Genomic DNA, 21,410 nt, shown 5'->3' on the forward strand with positions numbered 1-21,410 from the left:
ACCTTCCCTGCGCTAGGATCCAGCGGCTTCCCTTTCCCCGACCGGTCGCTATCCTCGATCACCGTGTCGTCAGGGCCCCACACCCCCGCCACCGCGACTCCACGAGGGGCCGCGGTAATCTACAGCACCCCAAACACACCTCGCCACCCCAGCCCTACCTCGCCACCCCAGCCGTGGCCGAGGCGCCGCGCCACCCCGCGTGCAGCGGGACTCTGCCGTTCTTCCCGCAGCACAGACACGCAGCAATGCCCCAACACCTCCCGGAAAAACCCTTCCCCACCGCAAAGCAGTCTCCAGTCCCACGCGCTCGGAGTCGCGCCCGCTCCAGGGTCACCCGCCTGGCGCCGCCGCCGCCCCGCGCGCCCGCCTCCGGGTCGTGGGGTCGGGTCTCCAGCGATCTCACTTGTGCCCAGCTCTCCGGTTACACCCAGGGGAGGCCTCGGCCCCCACGCTCTAGGGCAGTCAGCAGCTGCTTTCATTCTCCGGCTGGGGCGTCCTTTTCTTCCTCTCTGGCAGGCGGTGGTTAGCGGTGCACGGCCGCAACTACTCCGGCCTCTTCCTCTTCGGTGGGGTCGCCTACCCGGCCGCACGCTACAGTGACAGCTTCCAGCTGCATGCATTTGAGTCTCTCCCTTAGGAGAGAAGAATTGTGGGGGGACAACTCTCCCCTCGCAGGGGTCTGCCCAACACCACCTCGGTCGCCCGCCGCTCTCCCTAATGACCCACTCCCCTTTCAAGCCTGTTCCTCCGAGGAGGGCGTGCTTGCCATGGGGCTAACTCTCGGCGAGAAGCTGTCCGCGTGGACCTGTCTCGCCCCAGGGCCCCGTCTCCCTCTCCGCAGGCGCTCCAACTACCAGCTTGGGGAAGCGCGTGGCGGGACCCAGGGCTGGGACCTCTGCGCCCAGGCTTTTACTCGGACTCCAGCACGTGGTGGAACGGGGGTGGCGGGCAGCGTACAGGCTTGGAGGGCGCTCCGGGTGGCACTGGAGCGGGTCCTTTCGGAGCCGACCGCTCCATTCGGGGAGGGCGAGCCCGGCGGCCGGGGCTGGCAGACCGGGGCTGGAGACCCGCCCATCCTCCTCCCTCCCACCGCCTCAGGCTGGGCGCGCCGGCTCACACCCCTTCCTGGGGAAGCAAATGGTCCCTTCCAGGCGGGTGGCCATGTTGCTCTAATAAAGCGGGAGGGGCGGCGGCGTGGGGGCAGTAGATGCTGCTGGTGGCGCGCGGGAGCCGGGCGCAACCAGAGCGCAGCCGCCAGGGAGGCGCGGGGGTGGCGAGCCGGAGCCGGAGCCCGAGCCCGAGCAGCAGCCGCTAGTGTTGGCGGAGAGCAACCGGGCGCAACCAGAGCCGCCGCCGCCGCGATGGCCGTAGCCGTGGGGAGACCATCTGTGAGTGCCGGGGCCTCGCTTTCCTCGTCCGCCTCTCCTCCGGCGCTGGTGGGGGTGGGGGGTTCCCGCTGGCCGGAGGGTATCGGCCGGGACCCCGGGGGCTGGGGCGGGGGCGCGGGACGGCTGCGGCGGTGGCTCTGGGAGTGTGCATGAATTTGGGCGCGCGTCTGGGGCGAAGGGGAGGGCGAGGATCCGGGAGGCTCGGCTACTACGTGATGCAACAGTGGATCGCCCCGGTTCTGGGGATGTGGGAGAAAAAGGACCCCTTTCCTTTTTTTTTTTTTCTTCTTTTAACAGGGTCGTTTTGGCCACGGTGTTTCTCGGCTGCCTCCCTCTCCCCGCGCACACCTTTTCTCTGGTGGCGGTGGAGAAAGGCGCCGGGTGCGGGGGTTTCCTCCCGGCTCCCCCGCGCCGAGGGGCTACCAGGGCGTGGGAATTGTTAGTCCAAGCGCCGTATCTTAGGGTGGAAGAAACCGGCTCAAAAATAAAGGAGAGGGATTTCCGTGGTGGCTTCCCCAGCCTTGAGAGATTCCGGACACCCTCCGGCACCCACGCCGGTAACCGGGCCCTGCCCAGGATGTGGACAAAAGCCCTAGATACACAGACAAAGTTTTCAAAGGGCCCCCTTGTCCGGGTGGGTGAAAGTCTTAAAGCGCTCTGCGGTTGGAAGGCCGGAGGCGGGGGCGCGGGAAGAGGAAGGGATGGCGGGTGCGTGGAGAATCGGGTGCCCCGGGACTGGGACGAGGGAGCCGGAGAGGAAGGGAGGGAAGGGGATGCTCAGGCCGCGAGTTTGCGGGCGGGGCGGGGGGTGCAGGGCTCAGTGGGCGACTCCGGACCCGGCCTGGACGGCAGCGGGACTTCAAGGGCGCGGTTTCAGCCGGGCTCCTCATCCCGGGTGAAGGGCGAAGGGAAGGGGCGGCGGCGGCCTTTTCCTATTTTTTTTTTTTTTTTACTGAAAGGAGCAGAGCCGGGTGAGGAAGGCGGAGTCCGTTTTCTTTCTCTTTCCCCCTTTCTTTGTCGCTGTTCAAAGTCCATTTTCGTCCCACGGGCTTTGTGGGCTCTCTGAGAGAGGCTCTTCCCGCTCTGTCACAGCCTGTTCCTTTCCTCTTCTTCGCCTGCTCACCGCTGTGTAGCTGCAGGTGGTGGCTGCAGAGGGTTTGTAGGTATATAGACCCAAGTCTCCGGGAGATCCTGGAAGCTCTGGAAGCCCAGAAGTGCAAAATGCAAGACTGTGCTCTCAGATCCTACCCGCCCCCCCACCCCCAACACCGCCCGCCCCGGCTCTTCTTGCAGCTCCTCCCCCAGATACCCTCTCTTTTTGCACCCCCTTCCTCATCATTTAGCGGAGTCCCTCTCCGGGTTCTAACCTGGTTTTTCAGCTGCCAGAGATGTTTTCAAAGGCACTCTCCACCCTCGGAACATGTGCAGTGGTTATATTGAAGCGTAACTGTGGGTCTTGTAGGCATTTTAAACTCTAATATTTAATGACATACTCTTAAGAATTCAGGTCTCCTCTTGATAATTAGTGGTCATAGATCGTTGTTACTGAGGGAATTTGCAGTCTCTGGGCTGATCCCTTTATTTTTCTGGTGAGAAAATTGAGGTCCAGAGAGGTCAAGTTCATCTGGTTAAATTACTATCCCCATCCCCCTACCCCAACCCCTTCTCTAACACACACACACAAACACACACACACACACACTCTCATTTCCAGAGCAGTGATTCAGATAACTAAAATAACAAGATAATTGGACAGTGGCTAGGAATGCAAATATTCTGTGTGTGTAGGGGGAGGATGTCTTTCAGTGACACCTATTACTGGTGCATTCTTGGGGCAAGGGGGAGGTGGAAGAAATAATTTGCTGCACATTTTCTATAAATTAGTTAGTTCATATATGTCAGCTAAATAGGAACAATATGTGGATTTAAGACTCAGTTGTGTGGCCGTAATCATATCCAACACCAGGTCTGCCAACCAGATGTGAACTTAATCCCTCAGAATTCTTGTGTAAGACCTTGCTCATTCAAAAACAGAGGCGACTTTACAAAGTATATGTACACAGAGGAGGTGCCTGCTTTCTCTGCACATTCCCTGTTGTCACTAGAATTAAGATTAAATTACTTACAGTTTGAAAACAGAGGACTTTTTTTTGGATCAAGTTGTGGTAGGGGTGATCAGGAGTTGACTACAAAGTTACAAAGTCTTTTCATGCAACTTGCAAGGAATTGTTGAATGGTTTCACTTTGTTCATTCAGGTACTGTCTTAGGGTAGTATTTGCACTTAGGTCTTCAAAACAACCCCAGTGAACGCAAAAGATTCTCCAAACCCAGCCCCAAGGTCTCTATATAGAGTCCTTGATGGTAGAATTCGCTGCCCCTCCTTTTCCCTTATCTAGTCTGTGATTTGAACAAAAGAAGGGAAGGGTGCGTTGAGAGAAAAGAATTACTCCAAAGTTGATTGTGAATGGAATGTCCCCAGTTACTCCTTTAGAATTTGTTGTTTTTTTAAGTAGTTTAGGAAACCATGAACAAATCTCCTTTCCCTACAAACTGCCTCTCGTTCAGATTGAAGAAAAGTTCAGTCAAAATAAGTTGCTCTCAGCTTGAGACGACATTCTTGGATTTGAATATCTTAATCTGATATCCCAAGTAAATATGACATTTTACTGAGCAAAAATCTTTACATATCAGAGGTAGTATTTTCTGTCTTCTGAAGTGGTTATATTCAGTTATATCCATTTTAATTTCAAGGCTAAATTGAGACATCTCAAGTGGATTTATTGTTGGCTGGGCAACAGGAGCTTCAGTGTGGTGTGATTCTTTTTATTTCCATTTTGATCTCGACCCCTAGCTTCACCATTTTCTCAAGCGTGGTTTTTGTATTAGGGTCTCAGAGGCCCCTGAGGCACATCTGCTGTTTCCAGAGTGTGACTGGTGATTAGCAAGAGCATTTCTTCCCTAGGGATGTGTCCACATTTTGGATGAGTTAGTATTTTGGCATCCAAGTCCCAGGGCAGCTATTATCTTTATTTTAATCAGAGCATGGTAATTCACTCTACCTGGGAAGAGGCTTTAAGTAGCTGATCCTCTCTCTTACCCAGTGGTGTTCATCAAGTTATAGGGTCTGGGGGTTTAGAGGGGTTTTAGAGGTCAATTGGTTCAGCCTCCTCCGCAATGCAGAAATATTTTCTGCGTTATCCCTAATAGAAGTGTTAACCTTTTCCAGTGGTGGAGAGTCCTCTATGATATCAAGAAACTTTTTCAAGAAACAAGTTTAATTGTTGTTTTATTCACTGTACCCAAAGGAATAGAAAATCATGTTTGTTCATTAGTTCATTTAACACTATTTATTGAACACCTCCTCTGTGCCAATACTTTTCTAGGTGCTCGGGATACAGTAGCAGACAACCGAGAAATTCCTTTTTACCTGGAGCTTTTATTTTCTGAAAGATTTAGTGTCTGTGTGTATTACAGAAACAAATTTCAACAGAGTATGTAAGCCATTTAGGGAGAAAGGAAATTACGTGCCTATTGCTGAGTGAATAGCTATGATGCAGGTGAAGGATCTTATCTGTTTGAGTGTTATTATCTGTTTGAGGGTTATTATAGGCAGTTCTTAAGATATGATCTGTCTTCAGCCGGAGGGTGAGGACTGGCAGTGAAAAGTTATTTTCCCTTGTTGTAAAATTGCCATTTTTATGACTTGAGGATGTGGCCCCTACATGAAGGTCTCTGGTTGTTGCAGAAAGAGTAAATCTTTTGAAAGCTGTGGAATATTTTTCTGTCTTGTAAAATATCTTTAGAAATGATGTCTCTACATCACAATGAAAAATTGACCCAAGTAATTGATTTAAAAGACCAAAGCTACTCATAATCCCATTGTCCTGATATAACAGTACTTGGAGTGTTATTTTCATCCATTTTTTGAGGTTTATACCAGCAAGCATAACCCGTACCATATAAACTGTTACTAAGAAACCAAACTGTTGAATTGGGAGATTGGGATTGACATATATACACTGTGGTAAAGAATCTACCTGCAGTGCAGGAGACGTGTTTTTGATCGCCAGGTTGGGAAGATCCCTTGGAGAAAGGAATGGCAACCCACTCCAGTATTCTTGCCTGGGAAATCCCATGGACAGAGGAGCCTGGCGGGCTACAGTCCATGGGGTCACAAAAGAGTCAGATGTGACTGAGCAACTAAACCACACCAACAATAAAATAGATAACTAATGTGAACCTACTGTATAGCATTCTATTCAGTGCTCTGTGGTCACATAAATGGAAAGGAAATTCAAAACAGAGGGGATATGTGTAAAAAATAAATAAACCAAACTATGTGCCTGGGAAGACCCTGTGTGACTAATTGGAGGTTCATATAGTGAAGGAAACAGATGCTTAGTGCTTTCACAGGGGCCACCGTATGTCTGTGTCCAGACAAAAGAATGAATGATTTGGATGGCCTGTTTTGATTAATTACCAGAAGACTCAGTGTCTATTACCACTCATTGATGGTACCACAACTGATAATGATGCTCGGGTTTTGACTCCCTGTGGAGCCAGCTACAGAGTTTTCTGTTCCTTTCTTTCTCTTTACAGGGCCTACACTTGGTTGGGGGAGGTGCAGGGTAGGGACCGCTCTTGCATTTTATCATTTTGGGGGAGCTGTCTTTCATAGCCTTAGTTAGACGGTCTCACCCAGGGTCAGCCAAGCTGAACCATTATTGAAACAAAGACCCAGTAGATCTAAAGCTTCTATCCTTTTTCCCAAGGAGAACTACTTTGCAATATAATTGGTACCGCCTCAGTTTTGGGTTTGTTAGTTTGTTTTAATCCAGATTGACAGAAAACTCCCTTCCAACTAAATAATACCTCTTCTACCCACTCAGGCCTGTTGGCAGCCCATCAGTGCAGCTGCTGTTGAACAGAGAGAAACAGAACTGGCCCTAAGATGAAACAGGTTTCTAAAAAGAATCCTAGTGCTCTAAGAAGCAAGTTTGCGTTGTCTCAGGCCTGGCCTGAGATAGAAATCAGGTCTGTTGCCTGAATGACCAGGCATCAGAGCCACCTCTTCCAGATCCATGCCAGTGAGAGTGAGCATGGCACTCAAGTCAAAGGATGCAGGAGGTTGAGTTGTGTGGATGTACTTTGTCTATCTGCTGGGCTAGGATGGCACAGGACAGAGCGTGATGTATTGATGCAGGGGCCAGGCTGCGCTGGAGAAGTAGCAATGACTTCATGCTCCAAAAGGGCATCTTTGGTGTCTGACAAGGGGCAGCTTCGTTCCTGCCTTTTTAAAAAAAATTATTATGTTAAAATTGTTGTGAAAATAGACATAAAATGTGTCTACTTTTGATGACTAACATTCCTTTGGAAAGAATTTATGAATTTTTTTACTTTCTAATTTTTTTTTTTCTCATAGAAGTAGAATCATTGTAATACAGATAGGTTAAAAGTGGCAAAACAAAACCATTCTCAATACCCTAATGCATCAGTAGTCATTCTTGGCTTTATCTGGCTTCATCTTGGCCTATCCATCTGCTTTATCAGATATTTCATGGGCACTTTCTTTGTGCAGGTGCTGAGGTTATGATGTGAGTACTTGAGATGCTGTTCCTGCTGCTCTCATCAAATTTCTCTAACGGATGAATAAGTACTAGGATTTAGCAAGGAAAGCAAGGTGAGGAAAAGTGTTCCAAGCCAAGGGAACAGTGTGTGCCAAGCTCTGAGGTGAGGCAGAGCCTCTTAAATCCAGTGTAGCAGGGACATCAGCATTCAAGATGGGGGATTGGTAGACAGATAGGAGGCTGGGGAGGTGATGGAAAGAGACCACATCACGTTTGTGGTACATTCTTCGGGACATGGGTATTAACTGCACAGCATTTTCAGTATTTTTGATGCTGTCCTGCCGCCCCACAACTTACAATATCCCAGATTCTTGCGCTTGGTTGATAGAAGACACTGAAAATCTTCAGAACACTAATTCTTCAGGTTTCAGGGAAGGTTCAGGGGAGTTGATTCCTTTCGTGGCCAAATCTAGCCCTTAAAGAACAGAGGAAGCCTGAGGAAGGGCAGGGAGAGGGGGAGGGATCCAGTAACAGAATCACCAGGTCTTCCTCTGTCTAGTTATCTGTATTGAGCTCTTCCTCAAAAAGCAGAACTAAAGTCTTAGACACTGAAGCAACTGAATTCCAAAGGGTGGGGTGGGGAGAATGCTGGGACTCCTCCCGCCTCAGATTGTGTGTTGTCCGTAAAGAAAACTAAAAACCCATTGGATCCTGTGAAGACAGGAAAGAAAGAAAGTGAAGTTGCTCAGTCGTGTCAGACTCTTTGCGACCCCATGGACTGTATGTAGCCTACTAGGCTCCTCCATTCATGGGATTGTCCAGGCAAGAATACTGGAGTGGGTTACCATTTCCTTCTCCAGGAGATCTTCCCGACCCACGTCTTAAAAACCAGGGTCCTAACCCACTCCAGTATTCTTGCCTGGAAAAGTCCATGGACAGAGGAGCCTGCCAGGCTGCAGTCCATGGGGTTACATGACTGAGCATGTGTGCATGAGGGTGGAGGGTTACGGGTTGGTAGCAATAAATTGGTAGAACTAAAATAAAATAAAATAAAAAAAACCCGGAGTCCTCCTAAGACTTAATCCTTTTTCATTCATCTCCCTTTGTGTACCATTTCCATGCCAGTATAAACTTCATGAATCTCATTAAGGGTGCCCATTAAATTTACTCAGACCTGCTGTTGCAAGCAAAAGGCTTGACTCACAACTTCTCTGTACAGGAAACCTGTGCAGCATCTTGACTTTTTAAGTGTTTTCTGTTTAAATTATTGTCAAGACAGTTCTTTTTTAATCCTCACAATTCCTAAGAAGTAATGTAGTCAAGGAAACTGAGGCACAAAGAAGTCGTCACTTACCTGATCTGGTACAACCAGTTAGTGGGACAACTTGGCTTTGGAACCCATGGCTGTTAACCAACGTGCGTACACCTGTTGGTCAGGGAGACTCAATTCTGTTGAGGTAAACAAACCGCTCCCAAGATCTGGTGGCTTCCCCAGCAGAGGTTTGTTTCTCACGCAGAGTCCCTGTCTGTTCCTTCCTCTGAGATCCGCTCTATGCTGAACTGACCCTTGGACCCAGCTGAGGGAGTGTCCTGTCCTCTCCTCTGGATGTTGCCAGTCTGGCAGCAGAGGAGAAAGAGGCAGGCTGAACCCTGAACTGACTTTCCAGGCTCTTAGATGAGTCACTTCCACTGTGAACCTCACTGGCCAAAATAAACGGTCATTTCTAAATTCAGCAGGATGGAGGTGGATAGTCTTCTGCAGAGAGGGGCTCTGCTGGTCACATGGCCAAGCTGGAGGGCATGGGGGAAGTCAACCCTCCCCTAGGGAGGGCCAGTGGTGGGGTTCAATAGCGAGATTTCACCATACCTGGTGGCTCAGACAGTAAAGAATCTACCTGCAGCGTAGGAGACTGGCTTTGATCCCTGGGTTGGGAAGATGCCCTGGAGAAGGAAATGGCAACCCACTCCACTATTCTTGCCTGGAGAATCCCATGGATGGAGGAGCCTGGTGGGCTACAGTCCATGGGGTTGCAAAGAGTTGGACACAACTGAGTGACTAACACATTCCCCTTCCTAGTCAGGGCGTCTTCTGAAGAGTCAAGTGTCCTTATTTTATAAAATTGTCTCCCTGTCGGTAGTGATTTCTCTAGGTCTGTTTGATTTCTGTGATTCCTGCTGAATTTTGTAAACTGAAGAGAGAAGGAGAAAGTGTTCAGCCAGGATGAACTGAAGGCTGAGAGTGTGACTGTTGCTGTTCTTTCACAGTGAACTTCCAAGTAGCCTCATCACCAGATAAGGGATGGGCGGTGACCTTCTCAAAGACCTTCTGTGCTGCTCTCTGGTGGCCCCAGCTCTGGGACTGTACTCTCTGGGAACTGGTTTTGAGGCCATTAGGACTTCCAGCTGCTTGATAGGCTGATTTCCCTTAGGATGCTTCCAAATCAGTCTTTTTTTCCCAGGCCTGTCTGTTTCTAAATGCAGATACATCTATGACCCCCTTCTTTCTTGTGTTGTTTTCTCTCCACTGAGAGATACTAGTACAGTTGGCCCTCGGTGTCCGTGGGGACTGGTTTCAGGATCCCCGTGGACCCCCAAATATGCGGATGCTCAAGCCCCTTATATAGAATAGCCTAGTGTAGTCTGCACTACGTATCTAGATTCACCCAGCCGCTGATGTGGTCCCTGCAAACCACTTGGATGGAGGACTGTATGCAGCATTTCGGTTAAGAATGTGGGCTCTAGAGCCAGACTGCTGGAGGAGTCCTTGGGTATCAGCTCTGCCATTTGACCTCCTTTATGACCTTAGGTTACCTCTCAGTCCTCATCTGTAAAAGAATTACAGTACGCGCTCAGTCGTGTCTCACTCTTTGTGACCCCATGGATGTAGTCCACCAGGCTCCTCCGTTCATGGGATTCTCCAGGCAAGCATACTGGAGTGGGTTGCCATTTCCTCCTCCAGGGGATCTTCCCGACCCAGGGATCAAACCAGTGTTTCCTGCATCTCCTGCATTGGCAGGCAGATTCTTTACCACTGAGCTGCCTGGGAAGCCCCAAATAATTAACAGTACCTTACTCAAAGGTTTACAGGATTAAATGAGTTAGTACACCAAGTGCTTTCAGTGATGTAGTCCATTTTAATTCCAGCTGTGCTGTGCTGATCTCTGGCAGGCATAGGTCTCATCTCTACAGCTTTCTTCCCTAAGCTTTTCTGCTGTAGCCACTTGGGTTCTGCTTAGCTATTCTGACTTATGTACAAATCTGGATATCCAAGGTTGTTACCATTCCGTGGGCCCGCCTTTGAGTGCTGGGGATGCAAGCTGGTAGAGAAATACTTCTCTCTTTTGTTACGAAGTTGGACAATTCTGAAACACAATAGATAGGGCTCCTCAGAGGGTCCACGTGGGCCCCCACCCACAGCAATGACTGGCTCCGTCCTTTAAGATGATGTTCCTCTTTCCCTGTTAAACTATTCCAGGTCCCCACTCCTGTTCCTTGGGATCCCTTTTCAAAATAGCTGCGTGCACACACGCTCTTGTCTCAGGTTTCTGCATTTTGGGGAAAACTGGGCGAAAACACCTTGTTTCCTGGTTTGGGTCTCTTTTTTTGCCTTATGCAGATGAGGGAGCTTGCATGTTACTTTTGTAACATAACAAAGCATTCTGGACATCAAAAAAAAAATAGGTTCACAACAAACTGATCTTTTATCAGATTTTTACTATTTACTAGAGGTCAGACTTCAAACTTCTGTAAAAACTGGTCTTAGGAAAAAGGCCTCTCTGTCACCTAAACTTTTCTATGGTTTTCCTCCCTAGATCCTTGGGATGGAATTCTCACACTCCCCAGTTTGCAGGTGCTTTTTCTGAGGGTATGGAGCCTACTTTGTGTTGTAACTTGTTTAGCATACTGATTTCAAGTCAGTGACATATATTTTGTTACCTAGAAACTAGACATAGAATGTATGAGGGAAGATGTGTGTGTGTTTTGTTTTTCCTTGTGATGTCCCTTTTTATTTAAATATGTTTAGAAAGTTAAAAAATATATATATATATATTTTAATTGGAGGATAATTGCTTTACAATATTGTGTTGATTTCTGCCATCTATCAACATGAATCAGCCACAGGTATACCTAATATGTCCCCTCCCTTGTGAACCTCCCTCCCGTTCCCCACCCCATCCCACCCTTCTAGGCTGTCAGAGAGCGCTGGGTTGAACGCCCCGTGTCACATAGCAAATTCCCTCTTGCTATCTATTTTACAATATTACTCAGCTACGAAAAAGTGTTTTTGATATATGCCTGGGCTGTGAACTTGGGCCAAAGCTTAAAACTTTTTGACAAAGAGAAATTTGGGAGCTTACACTGTCCGCAAAGATTGGAAAAATGAGGTAGCAGTTCTTGAAAGAGTTTTTCGTTAACTAATGTTGGGCGATTTTAAGGGCCCAGATTAATTTATGTCTCTACCTGAGAGTTCTGAGGATAAATTGTTCAAATCATCCTGGCTCTTTGTAGAAGCCTAGCTCAGAGGTGGTTTCTGATGTGGAAGAGATATTTGGAAACATAGAAGCCAAACTGATTGATTCTCCAAATCTCACCAAACTTGTCACCTTTGCTCTTACCCTGAGATTTGGTTTGACTTTCTGTGTGGGTGGGCAATCCGAGACTATGCTGAAACCATTTGATTGTTTACCTGTTAGGTACTTCTTTGTTTTTAGACTCTTCCAATCCTTAGTCAACCTTTGAATCACTTCTCCCCTGGGGGATATTTGTTGGTCCTGAAGCACAGTTTTATCTCTTGGCCCTCTGGAGAAGTCTTTTAGTTGCTGGTAATCAAATTTTCCTGATTCAGAAAACAGAATGCTAAGGTATTTTATGAACTTAAGGCAGAAGATGAAATTAAGATCAGCCATTGAAATGACTGATAATTAATTTGTTGTCACTAGCTGCCGTTCCAAAGCTGACTTTTAAAGCTGAAGAGACCTTAGTCTAAATTGGATTTTATAACCCAGTCAGAGCTGAGAGAGATGAGAATTCTCAGGGACTTTCTATAACAGACATTTATGTAGCATATTGCGGAGTTAGGGATACTGCTAAATGTTACTTCTTCTTTTTTAAAGATTTTGTTTTCTTATTCCTCAAAGGTCTTTCCTGTTTCCCTGTTTCATTAAGTCAACAGACACTGAGCCTGGGCCAGCACCATGCATGAGTGATGATGTCAAAATCTTATTCCTTTTCATTTTCCCACTAAACCAAGCCAGAACCAAAAACCTTTTTTGGCAAATGGAGCTCCCTGTCACTGAGATTAAAAATTTTGAAGGGAAATTCCCTGGCGGCCCAGTGGTTAGGACTTGGGTGCTCTCAATGCCGTGGCTCTGGGTTCAATCTCTGGTTGGGGAAACAAAGATCCCACCTACCACATGGCATAGCCCAAAACTAAAAAGTAAATAAATAAAAATAAAGATGTACTCAGTCTGTCTGGGAAGAAGAAATTACCTCATTAGATATAGATGAAAGCTTGGCCCATAGTCATCAGCCTGGATTTTTGTGTTCATTCTTCCCACTGACCTTAGGTAATCTTCCATCAGTAATTTGATTTAATTTTTAATCCCAACCATGAGAAAATTAAGTGTTTTTTTAAAAAAGTAAAAAGTTGTTTTCCTATTCTAAAATAAAGGTAGTTGGAGGAGAAACTTAATAAATTGGAAGCTGAAATGTGTGATTTCTCCTTTTTTCAAACTAAAACTGGAATCATTTTTCAGTTTTGTTGGTTTTTTGGGTCTTCAAAATATATGTATATTTCAAAATATACATTTGAAATGTTGCTAATTTGCACATTGGCTTTGCCATTAAACTCAACTGCACGGACAGCAGTGATGTCCTAGTTGAAGTTGTGCGATTGCATGCATTTTTCCTGTGATAAGATTTCAATGGGTAAAAGTTAATTTTCGAAATAACATTGTGAAGTAGTTTGATTAGATATTATTCTTGATCCAAGCCCATCAGCCCCTGTTTTGATGGATCAGGACTTAGACTTGATGATCTTAAGGCCAAGTCTTCTGACTATTGGTTATACCTCTTCTTACCAAATAGAGATTCCACATACCACCACCCTAGGCTGCAGACCAGTGCAGTCAGGTAGAACTTTCTATGACAATGGAAATATTGTCCTACTGCATTGATCAGTATGGTAGCTGCTAAACAGGTTGCTGTTTAACATTTGAAATATGGCTGGTGCAACTACAGAATTAAATTTTTTGTCTGATTTAATTCATTTGCTTTAAATAGCTACATGTGGCTAGTGGCTATTGTGCTGAATAGTGAACCTTTAAGAGTATAGTCTCAGAGAAGGCAATGGCACCCCACTCCAGTACTCTTGCCTGGAAAATCCCATGGACAAAGGAGCCTGGTAGGCTGCAGTCCATGGGGTCGCTGAGAGTCGGACACGACTGAGCGACTTCACTTTCACTTTTCACTTTCATGCATTGGAGAAGGAAATGGCAACCCACTCCAGTGTTCTTGCCTGGAGAATCCCAGGGACAGCGGAGCCTGGTGGGCTGCTGTCTGTGGGGTCGCACAGAGTCAGACATGACTGAAGTGACTTAGCAGCAGCAGCAGCAGGAGTATAGTCTAGAGATATTTACAACCTGGTGTCCGTCTCAATTTTTAGAAAACTTTTTTGTTGAGGAAAATATCATAGACAGAGTAGGGATGGAAGTGTTCATTGTAATGTTCTCTCATCACCCAGACCAGTTTTAGTTCATCTAGTTCCCCTTTTCTTTTCTCTTCCCCACCCATCAGTCCCCCAAACTATTTTGAAGTAAATTCCGGGCACAGTCTAATCTCATTTTGTTTTAAAAACTCAGAAGGTGATCTGGGGAAGTAGGGGAATGGTATCAGAGAGGTACTCAGGGATCTTCAAAGGTATCTATGATTTAAAAAAAAAAAAAGACTTTAAGTATATGGATGGGACAAGCTATGGTTTGATGAAGCTAGGTAATGAGTATACAGACGTGTTATGTTTTGTATGCTTGAAACATTTCATCACTATCATAATCAGAAAAAAGCCAAGCTTGAGCCCAGAGATTGAACAGTCACTGTACCAGGACTTGTTTACCTGTGCCTACTGTGAACTTTGAGTTGATGGGTAATTTAAACATTCAAACATTATTCACATACGGTGTTTATCATTGAGCTTAATTGAATGCCAGCAGTGCTAAGAGTCATAGGATCCGAAAAAGTGGGAAGGAAAGTGAGGATTTTTTTCTTTAGCCCAGTCTCCTCCCATCACTTGGTTGCAGAGAGTCAAGCTTGATGGGAGCTCACATTGAGTCCAGAGCTCTCTGTCACACTTGCCAGATGGGCTGATTTGCTAAGTTAAAGCTTGCAGCGCTAAGTCACTCCTTCTATTGTTGTTCAGTTGCTAAGTCATGTCAGATTCTTCTTTACCTCATGGGCGGCAGCACACGAGGCTTCCCTGTCCTTCACTAACTATCTCCTGGAGTTTGTTCAAATTCATGTCTGTTGAGTCAGTGATGCTGTCTAACCATCTCATCCTCTGCTGCCCTCTTCTCCTTTTGCCTTCAATCTTTCCCAGCATCAGGGTCTTTTCCAATGAGTCAGCTCTCTGCCTCAGGTGGCCAAAGTATTGGAGCTTCAGCATCAGTCCTTCCAATGAATATTCAGGGTTGATTTCCTTTAGGATGACTGGTTTGATCTCCTTGTCCAAGGGACTCTCAAGCGTCTTCTTCTGCTCCACAGTTCAAAAGCATCAATTCTTTGGCTCTTAGCCTTCTTTATGGTCCAACTCTCACATCTTTACATAGCTACTGGAAAAACTATAGCTGTCACTAAACAGACCTCTGTCATGCCTATCTACTTTTCAAAATGCCAGATTCTTATGATCTCTGTTAGAGCAGATACATTATTTCTAAGTCTGCTTGCAGTTTTGCAGATATTCTTGTTGGAGGGAAATGTTTCTATAAGAGTATGAAGAAGTCATTTGTGAAAATTGTATCTTTGGGGCTGAAAATCGATGCCTGTTACTGGTGGAGATTATTACAGGAAATGCCTGTTTGTTTTTTTATATTTCTGTTTATGAAAGAAACCCTGTCGCAAGCACATGTTGGTCATATGGACACACTGAAGGAAATAGTCCTGGCATCAATGATTCTTAAAAGTGCATTTTTCCTTCACAACATAAAGCAAGAATTGTTGCTGTGCATTTGTAGTTCAATTTAGGGGCTAATAATGATTTTCTTCCTTAGGATAGAGTGCAGCATATGTATATTCTAAATTTGGAACCCTATACTTAGGATCTCAGGATTCAAGGGGAATGAATTTGTGATGGTAAAAGGATCTCGTATCATCAGAAATGCTCCCAGGCCTTGGCTCAGCTGTCCTTTGATGGAGAAAGATAATATGCTTTAGAAGAGCTATTAAAGATGTTAGCAACATTTTGAACAACTGCAAGCCCAGAGTTGCAACAGGATGCTGTCCCTCTTCCTTGTCTCTGAGTCTGCCCTTTGTGTTCCCTTGGTCTTTTGTTAACCACATTCCTGGGAGGGAGGGAAGAGCTTTGTCTGATCTCATCGTCTACATCTCTGCTTAGTCCAATTAGTTTTTTATCTCATGGTTTGTGGAGTCAGTGAATAGCTGGTTAATACCCTACGTATAAATGTTGCCAGGAGTCAAGATTTATGCCATTTTGCACATAATACTCCCATGAAATGAGCCTCCTTATCTCCACTTGACAAGAGATACTTGAATCCATGGTAGGGCAAGATTTAGGGAAACGATTTGTCAAATCAGTTGCTCTGTCCTTTTCATGCAGGATAGAGACAAACTATTGAGGCTTTTAAAATGACTGTGACCTGATTAGGAGAATATAGCAACTATTTTCAGTAAAGAGGACATAAGATTAGCAAGAGTAGCAAGTTCTTTTATTTTTTTTCATGTATTATATATATTATAATACATAAACATATCTAGCAATAACATGCCTTGAAAAAGAAAATAAATTCATATAATCTAGATCTCAAGCATTCTTATACTTAATTACCATTAGAAAAATGTCAAATTTAATGTAACCATAACACTAATAAGAAATAGAAGTTTACCTTACATGTTCTCTTTAAAATAGTTATGAGCCATGGTTTACAGTGGTTTACTAGCAATCTAGCAGTCTTTAAAGTGTTAGTCACTCAGTTGTGTCCAGCTCTTTGCGACCCCATAGACTGTAGCCCACTAGGCTCCTCTGTCCTTCCCAGGCAAGAATATTGGAGTGGGTAGCCATGCCCTTCTCCAGGGGATCTTCCTGACCCAGAGTTCTAACCCGAGTCTCCTGCATTGCAGGCAGATTCTTTGCCATCCAAGCCACCGGGCCTCAATTTTGTCCTGGAGTGAATTATTTATGGTATGGAGCGACAGTAAGGGAGACATGGTGAGATAGTAGGGGAGAGATACTGGTGCATCAAACCATCTTTGACCATGGGGAGCATCATTGTTTGGTTCATTTATTTGAGAGAAAAAAAGTACCAAAACAGACAACGCTCTGATTCTTCAATTAAATTACTATAAATGCCCAAGCATGTGCCACCTCTTGGTTTTAGCTGTTGAAATGAGGGTGTTAGAGGTGTCATAGTTTTCAATTTTTCAAAAGAAGATGGACATTTAAGAATTTGAGGTGAAATCTTCCCATCTGAAAATGCTGGCAACTGAATCAAGTATTTTAAAATACTGTGTGGGCCACATACACATGTTCATGGGCTGTGCCTGCCAGTTTGCAGTCTGATTTCCATTGGAAATAATTCATTTATTTTTCTTGTATTTGAATAAAGAAATCATTCAAGTTTTAAAATTTTGTTTTGGAATGTCTTTTAGAATGCTTTAACATTTGAGCAATTAAAGCACTTTGTGTGGGAGATATGCTGGTTTTTAAAACAAGAGCACTTCCTTGAATTCTGATATGAAAATGTCTGCATAGTTTTAAGGCAGCAGCAAAACTTGTAGATTGTGTCCTTCACAGGATCTCTCCAGACAGGTTTGATCCATTTGGGAGAAATAGAACCAGAGTTGGGTGGTATGACCAGGATCCACGGCGGAGGGAGTGGGAGGCCTTCTTGAGAGTGTGGTGTCCGATGCAAATACTCCTCTGTGAAAATATTTGCTATACATAGTGAATGGGGTTGGATTTTTTTTTCTTTTTTTCATTTTGGTTGAGGTCCAGTGACAGTTAATGGCTGTTCCTTGCAGGCTGTGAAATAATTTATGAGCTTGGCAGTAGGATGATGTAAAACGCAAGTGGATACAGGTAGAATAAGGTCTGTTACCAGATTCCAAGAAATTGTTAGTGCTGGAGCCAGGAGGGACTTGAGAGGTCACCTCATCAGGGCCTGCCTTTGAGATGGGAAGTCGAGTTCTGGGGAGTTCAGCTGAGACTGAAGTTTCTCATTTACCCTTCCCCGCCCAGCAGGAAGCCAGCACTCCCGCTTCTCCTCTCTTCTTCCTGCCTGGAGGAAAATGTATCTTCTAGGACTTATTTGTGACAATCAGACAAACAAAAGCAGATGCTTGGTGAACAGAATACTTAGAAAACAACTTCTGAGGCTTCTGATCATCAGAAGATTTTTATGATAAAAATTTCTGTGATTTTTTTTTTGAGTTTTGATTCCCTTCTTTCCAAAAGACTACTTTTCCCTAATGGTTGTGTGTATTGAGTTACTTAGTCATTTCTGACTCTTTGTGACCTCATGGACTGCAGCCCACCAGGCTTCTCTGTCCATGGAATTTTCCAGGCAAGAATACTGGCATGAGTTGCCATTTCCTGCTCCAGGGGATCTTCCTGATTCAGGGATTGAAGCTGAGTCTCTTGCGTCTTCTGCATTGACAGGCTGATTCTTTACCACTGCACCTCGTGGGAAGCCCAGTGGTTATAAGAAGCAAAAATTTAGTTAGATCATCAACAGAAAAATGTGGCAGGACTTCCCTGGTGGCGCAGTGGCTAAGAATCTGCCTGCCAGTGCAGGGGACAGACGGGTTCCATCCCTGGTCTGGAAAGATCCCACATGCCGAGAAGCAACGAAAGCCTGTGCGCCACAACTCCTGAGCCTGTGCTCTCAAGCCTGTGTGACACGACTACTGAGTGCTGTGCGCCCTAGAGACCGTGCCCCGCAACAAGAGAAGCCACACTTTGCTGCAACTAGAGAAAGCCCACACAAAGCAAAAAAGATCCAGTGCAGCTAAAAATTAAAGAAAAATGTGGCAGTTAATTACCTTTAATTGTGTCCTATTTCCTGCTGGTGGGTTCAACCACATGAACTAGTTGCTTTCAGCTGTTTCTAAACTACGAAAATGCGAGTTTCCTGTGAGTCAGGATAGTAACTTGACAAAAGGGTTATTAAGTACAGTTGACCCTTGAGCAACAGGGGTTTGAACTGCACAGGTCCACTTAGAAGTGGATATTTTTCAATAGTAAATATTGCAGCTCTATACATCTGTAGTTGGTTGAATCCAAGGATGCAGAGAAACCACTGATATGGAGGGCTGGCTATAAATTATATGAGGATTAACCCCTGGGTTATTCAAGGGCCAGCTTATACTGGGCTATCTTTCCAGTCTTCTAAAACTATCCTTAGCATTTTCCATGGTCACTGACCATTTAGCCCTTCTCGGTTTATCCGGCTCAAGCACTGTTCTGCTGGGACACTTTTCCTAAGAGATGTGGGTTGAAAGCTCCCTGTGAACACGTGGAACAGTCTTCCTTCCACATGTTGTATTTGGCTTGAAAAGCCTCCCTTGCCTTGAAGAAAAGACTGTCCAGCTGAAGTCAGATGCTAGATTTGTCTAAATTTTCAGGCCAACAGAAGCCAGTTGGAATGGAAGTCTTGGTCCACAGCAGTATAGTTTGATAGGCAGTCATAGTAATGTTACAACTTGTATTGAGGATTCGAAACTTTTGGAAACATTGCCCTGTTACTGTAATTTAATCCTAACTGTATTTGGCCATGGTAGTGGTGATGGGGGGTGGTGAGTGGGCCCACAGAAAGCAGTGTTCTAAACTTTAGACTTTTTCTTCTGCTAGTTTTCTAAATCGAATCCACTGATTGCCTTTGTCAAACCAACTTCTGTAAAAGAAGTGGCATCTTGGCATTTTGCAGATTCTGAAAATAAGTATAAAATGAGACATTTAAGCTTAACTCTGAAATTGTTACTTGAGAGATGTTGTGATCTCAATAATATTTCAGACCTCTGACAAAATAGAATAAATCTTTTGACTTGAGACATCAAGGGAATTGAAAATGTATACTCATTTTTCTCAAGAAATTTTAAAAAAGAAATCCACCCCAGATCCAGGCAATAGGAGAAAGCCAAACTCTACCAAATTCATGGCTCATAAAGGTCAGCGTGCACTGCAGCTGCATAAATATGAGAGAGCCACCACAAAGAGCAACTTGGAAATGGGATTTTTCTGTCCTCCCCTTTCTAACTAATCAGAGGATTAGTTAGAAATTCACTTCTGTGGAAAAGGAAATGGCAACCCACTCCAGTGTTCTTGCCTGGAGAGTCCCAGGGATGGAGGAGCCTGGTGGGCTGCCGTCTGTGGGGTCTCATGGAGTCGGACACGACTGAAGCGACTTAGCAGCAGCAGCAGCAGCCTGGACCCAGGTGATCTGTTGGTTTGATGCCTTTTTGTTTGTATTTCTGCTGTATCAAAACCAAGCAATAAAAAAAAAACAAAAACAAAAAAACCAAGCAATACCAAATTAATGACAAAAACGGAAGAATGAAAGGTGATTCAACTCTTCTTGATTTTTTTTTTCCCCCTCCACTCGCCAAGAGAAAATGATGGTTAGAGAACTTTTAACCTAACTTGACACCTTGCCTGGGTGTTAGTTATTCTTTTTCTTTTTTTTTAAATATAGGTTTGTTTATTTTAATTGGAGGCTAATTGCTTTACAGTGTTGCATTGGTTTTGCCATGAATTGACATGGGTCCACCACGGGTGTACACGTGTTCCCCGTCCTGAACCCGTTAGTTATTCTTAAATGCTCACTCTCCATGGGAGCCCCTAGGCCTTCCTCATCTTAGAAGGTAGCTCCAGCTGCCAGCCAAACGCAGGGAGGCTGGTATAGCCATGACCTTCCTCCTCTGTGCATCCCCCAGCAGAGGCTGTTTCTGCAGGGCTTTCAGCCGGGGTGGGAGCCTGCTGCTCCCCGCATGCTTGCCTCCCCACTGTCCCCACGTCGCCAAGTGCTCTTGCTATCTATGTCTGATATGTCACAGAAGAAAGCGATGCACTGACTGGGACACAACTGGAAAACACGTGGCAAAGAAAGCAGAAAGGACTTGGACTGCATGAGGTCAGAATTTTACACCTGTTTGTACAACTTAGGTCTTGGTGGGAAAAGCAGAAAATTAAAAAAAATGCTTCGAGAAGCTTAAAAAAAAAAGTAGAAATTCACTTCTGACATCTCAGCTTGTATTGACTCTTCAAGTCCACGCTTTTACTCAGTTCTTAACTCATTTCATAGTACTTGTATATGAGCTGTAGAACTAAGGAGTCTTTTTACTGATATAGGGCTTCCCTAGTGCCAGATGGTAAGGAATCTGTCCATAATGCAGAAGACCCGGATTTGATCCCTGGGTCTGGAAGATTCCCTGGAGAAGGGAATGACTCCCCTCCTCCCCCACAAAGAATTCTATGGACTGAGGAGCTTGGCGGGCTACAGTCCATGGTGTTGCAACGAGTTAGACAAAACTGAGTGACTAACTTCTTTTTTTTTCTTTTATTGGTATAAAAGGTTTTCCAAAGGAAAAAGGTATGAGAGAGGCTGAATCTCTTACTTTATCTCTGCATAACTGCCCTTCGCCACTCTATTCTTTTTGGGGTGCAGGCTTTCCTCCTCTAATCCCTATGAGGCTGCATCTCCAAGCCGACTTCGTCTTTGCACATCACGGGAATGCCTTTCCCTGGCTCTTCCACCCTCTACGCCTTCTCATCCTGCAAGACTCTCCAGGCCTCTTAACTTTCCCCTCGTCCAGGCAGAGTTGGGAAGACTCATTTCTCATTTATCTTTGGGTCCCATAATAAGCGGATACCTTGTTGTACCATGACAATTTTCGTGGCCTTATCATTTTTGTGTCTTAAATCCAGTAGAGAATAGTACCTGGCACAAAAGAGATCCTCAGTAAACATTTCAAAATAATTCAGCCATAACAGGCCTAGGTTTCTGCCTAATGTAGAAGGACTTAACCAGTAAAAATTACTGTGGCAGAACATCCTAGAAGGAGGTGACGGAACAAAGAATTTAACGATCCACTCAATTTTTCTCAGGAATTCCCAGTCATCATCATTTAACGGTTGAGCTCCTGACAGTAGGGAGCTGTAGAGGGCTGGGAAGTGAACACAGATGCAGTGGGCTGAGGAGTTTAATTTTCACTTCACCTGTTTCTTGTCTC

General features: G+C 45.3%; 1 protein-coding gene and 1 long non-coding RNA gene across 3 annotated transcripts in view; one reads left to right on the top strand and one right to left on the bottom strand.

Annotated features, from left to right (window-relative positions):
- Positions 1–1,182: 1,182 nt before the first annotated feature.
- The window catches only part of SEPTIN11 (septin 11), a 98,011-nt gene continuing 77,783 nt past the window's right edge, over positions 1,183–21,410 (top strand). For both annotated transcript variants that reach the window (XM_055588858.1, XM_055588856.1), the window contains exon 1: positions 1,183–1,388. In XM_055588858.1, coding sequence (XP_055444833.1) covers positions 1,362–1,388 — 27 coding nt within the window. In that variant the 5' untranslated portion in view covers positions 1,183–1,361. The remainder of the gene's footprint in view (positions 1,389–21,410) is intronic.
- On the bottom strand, positions 2,466–3,574 carry LOC129658011 (uncharacterized). The gene is made up of 3 exons (XR_008717220.1): positions 3,515–3,574; positions 2,756–2,974; positions 2,466–2,588 (listed from the first exon to the last, which is right to left on the bottom strand). It is a non-coding gene; the product is annotated as an uncharacterized LOC129658011 (long non-coding RNA).

This window comes from Bubalus kerabau, chromosome 7 (assembly GCF_029407905.1).
Source record: "Bubalus kerabau isolate K-KA32 ecotype Philippines breed swamp buffalo chromosome 7, PCC_UOA_SB_1v2, whole genome shotgun sequence".
In the NCBI taxonomy this organism is placed as follows: domain Eukaryota; kingdom Metazoa; phylum Chordata; class Mammalia; order Artiodactyla; family Bovidae; genus Bubalus; species Bubalus kerabau.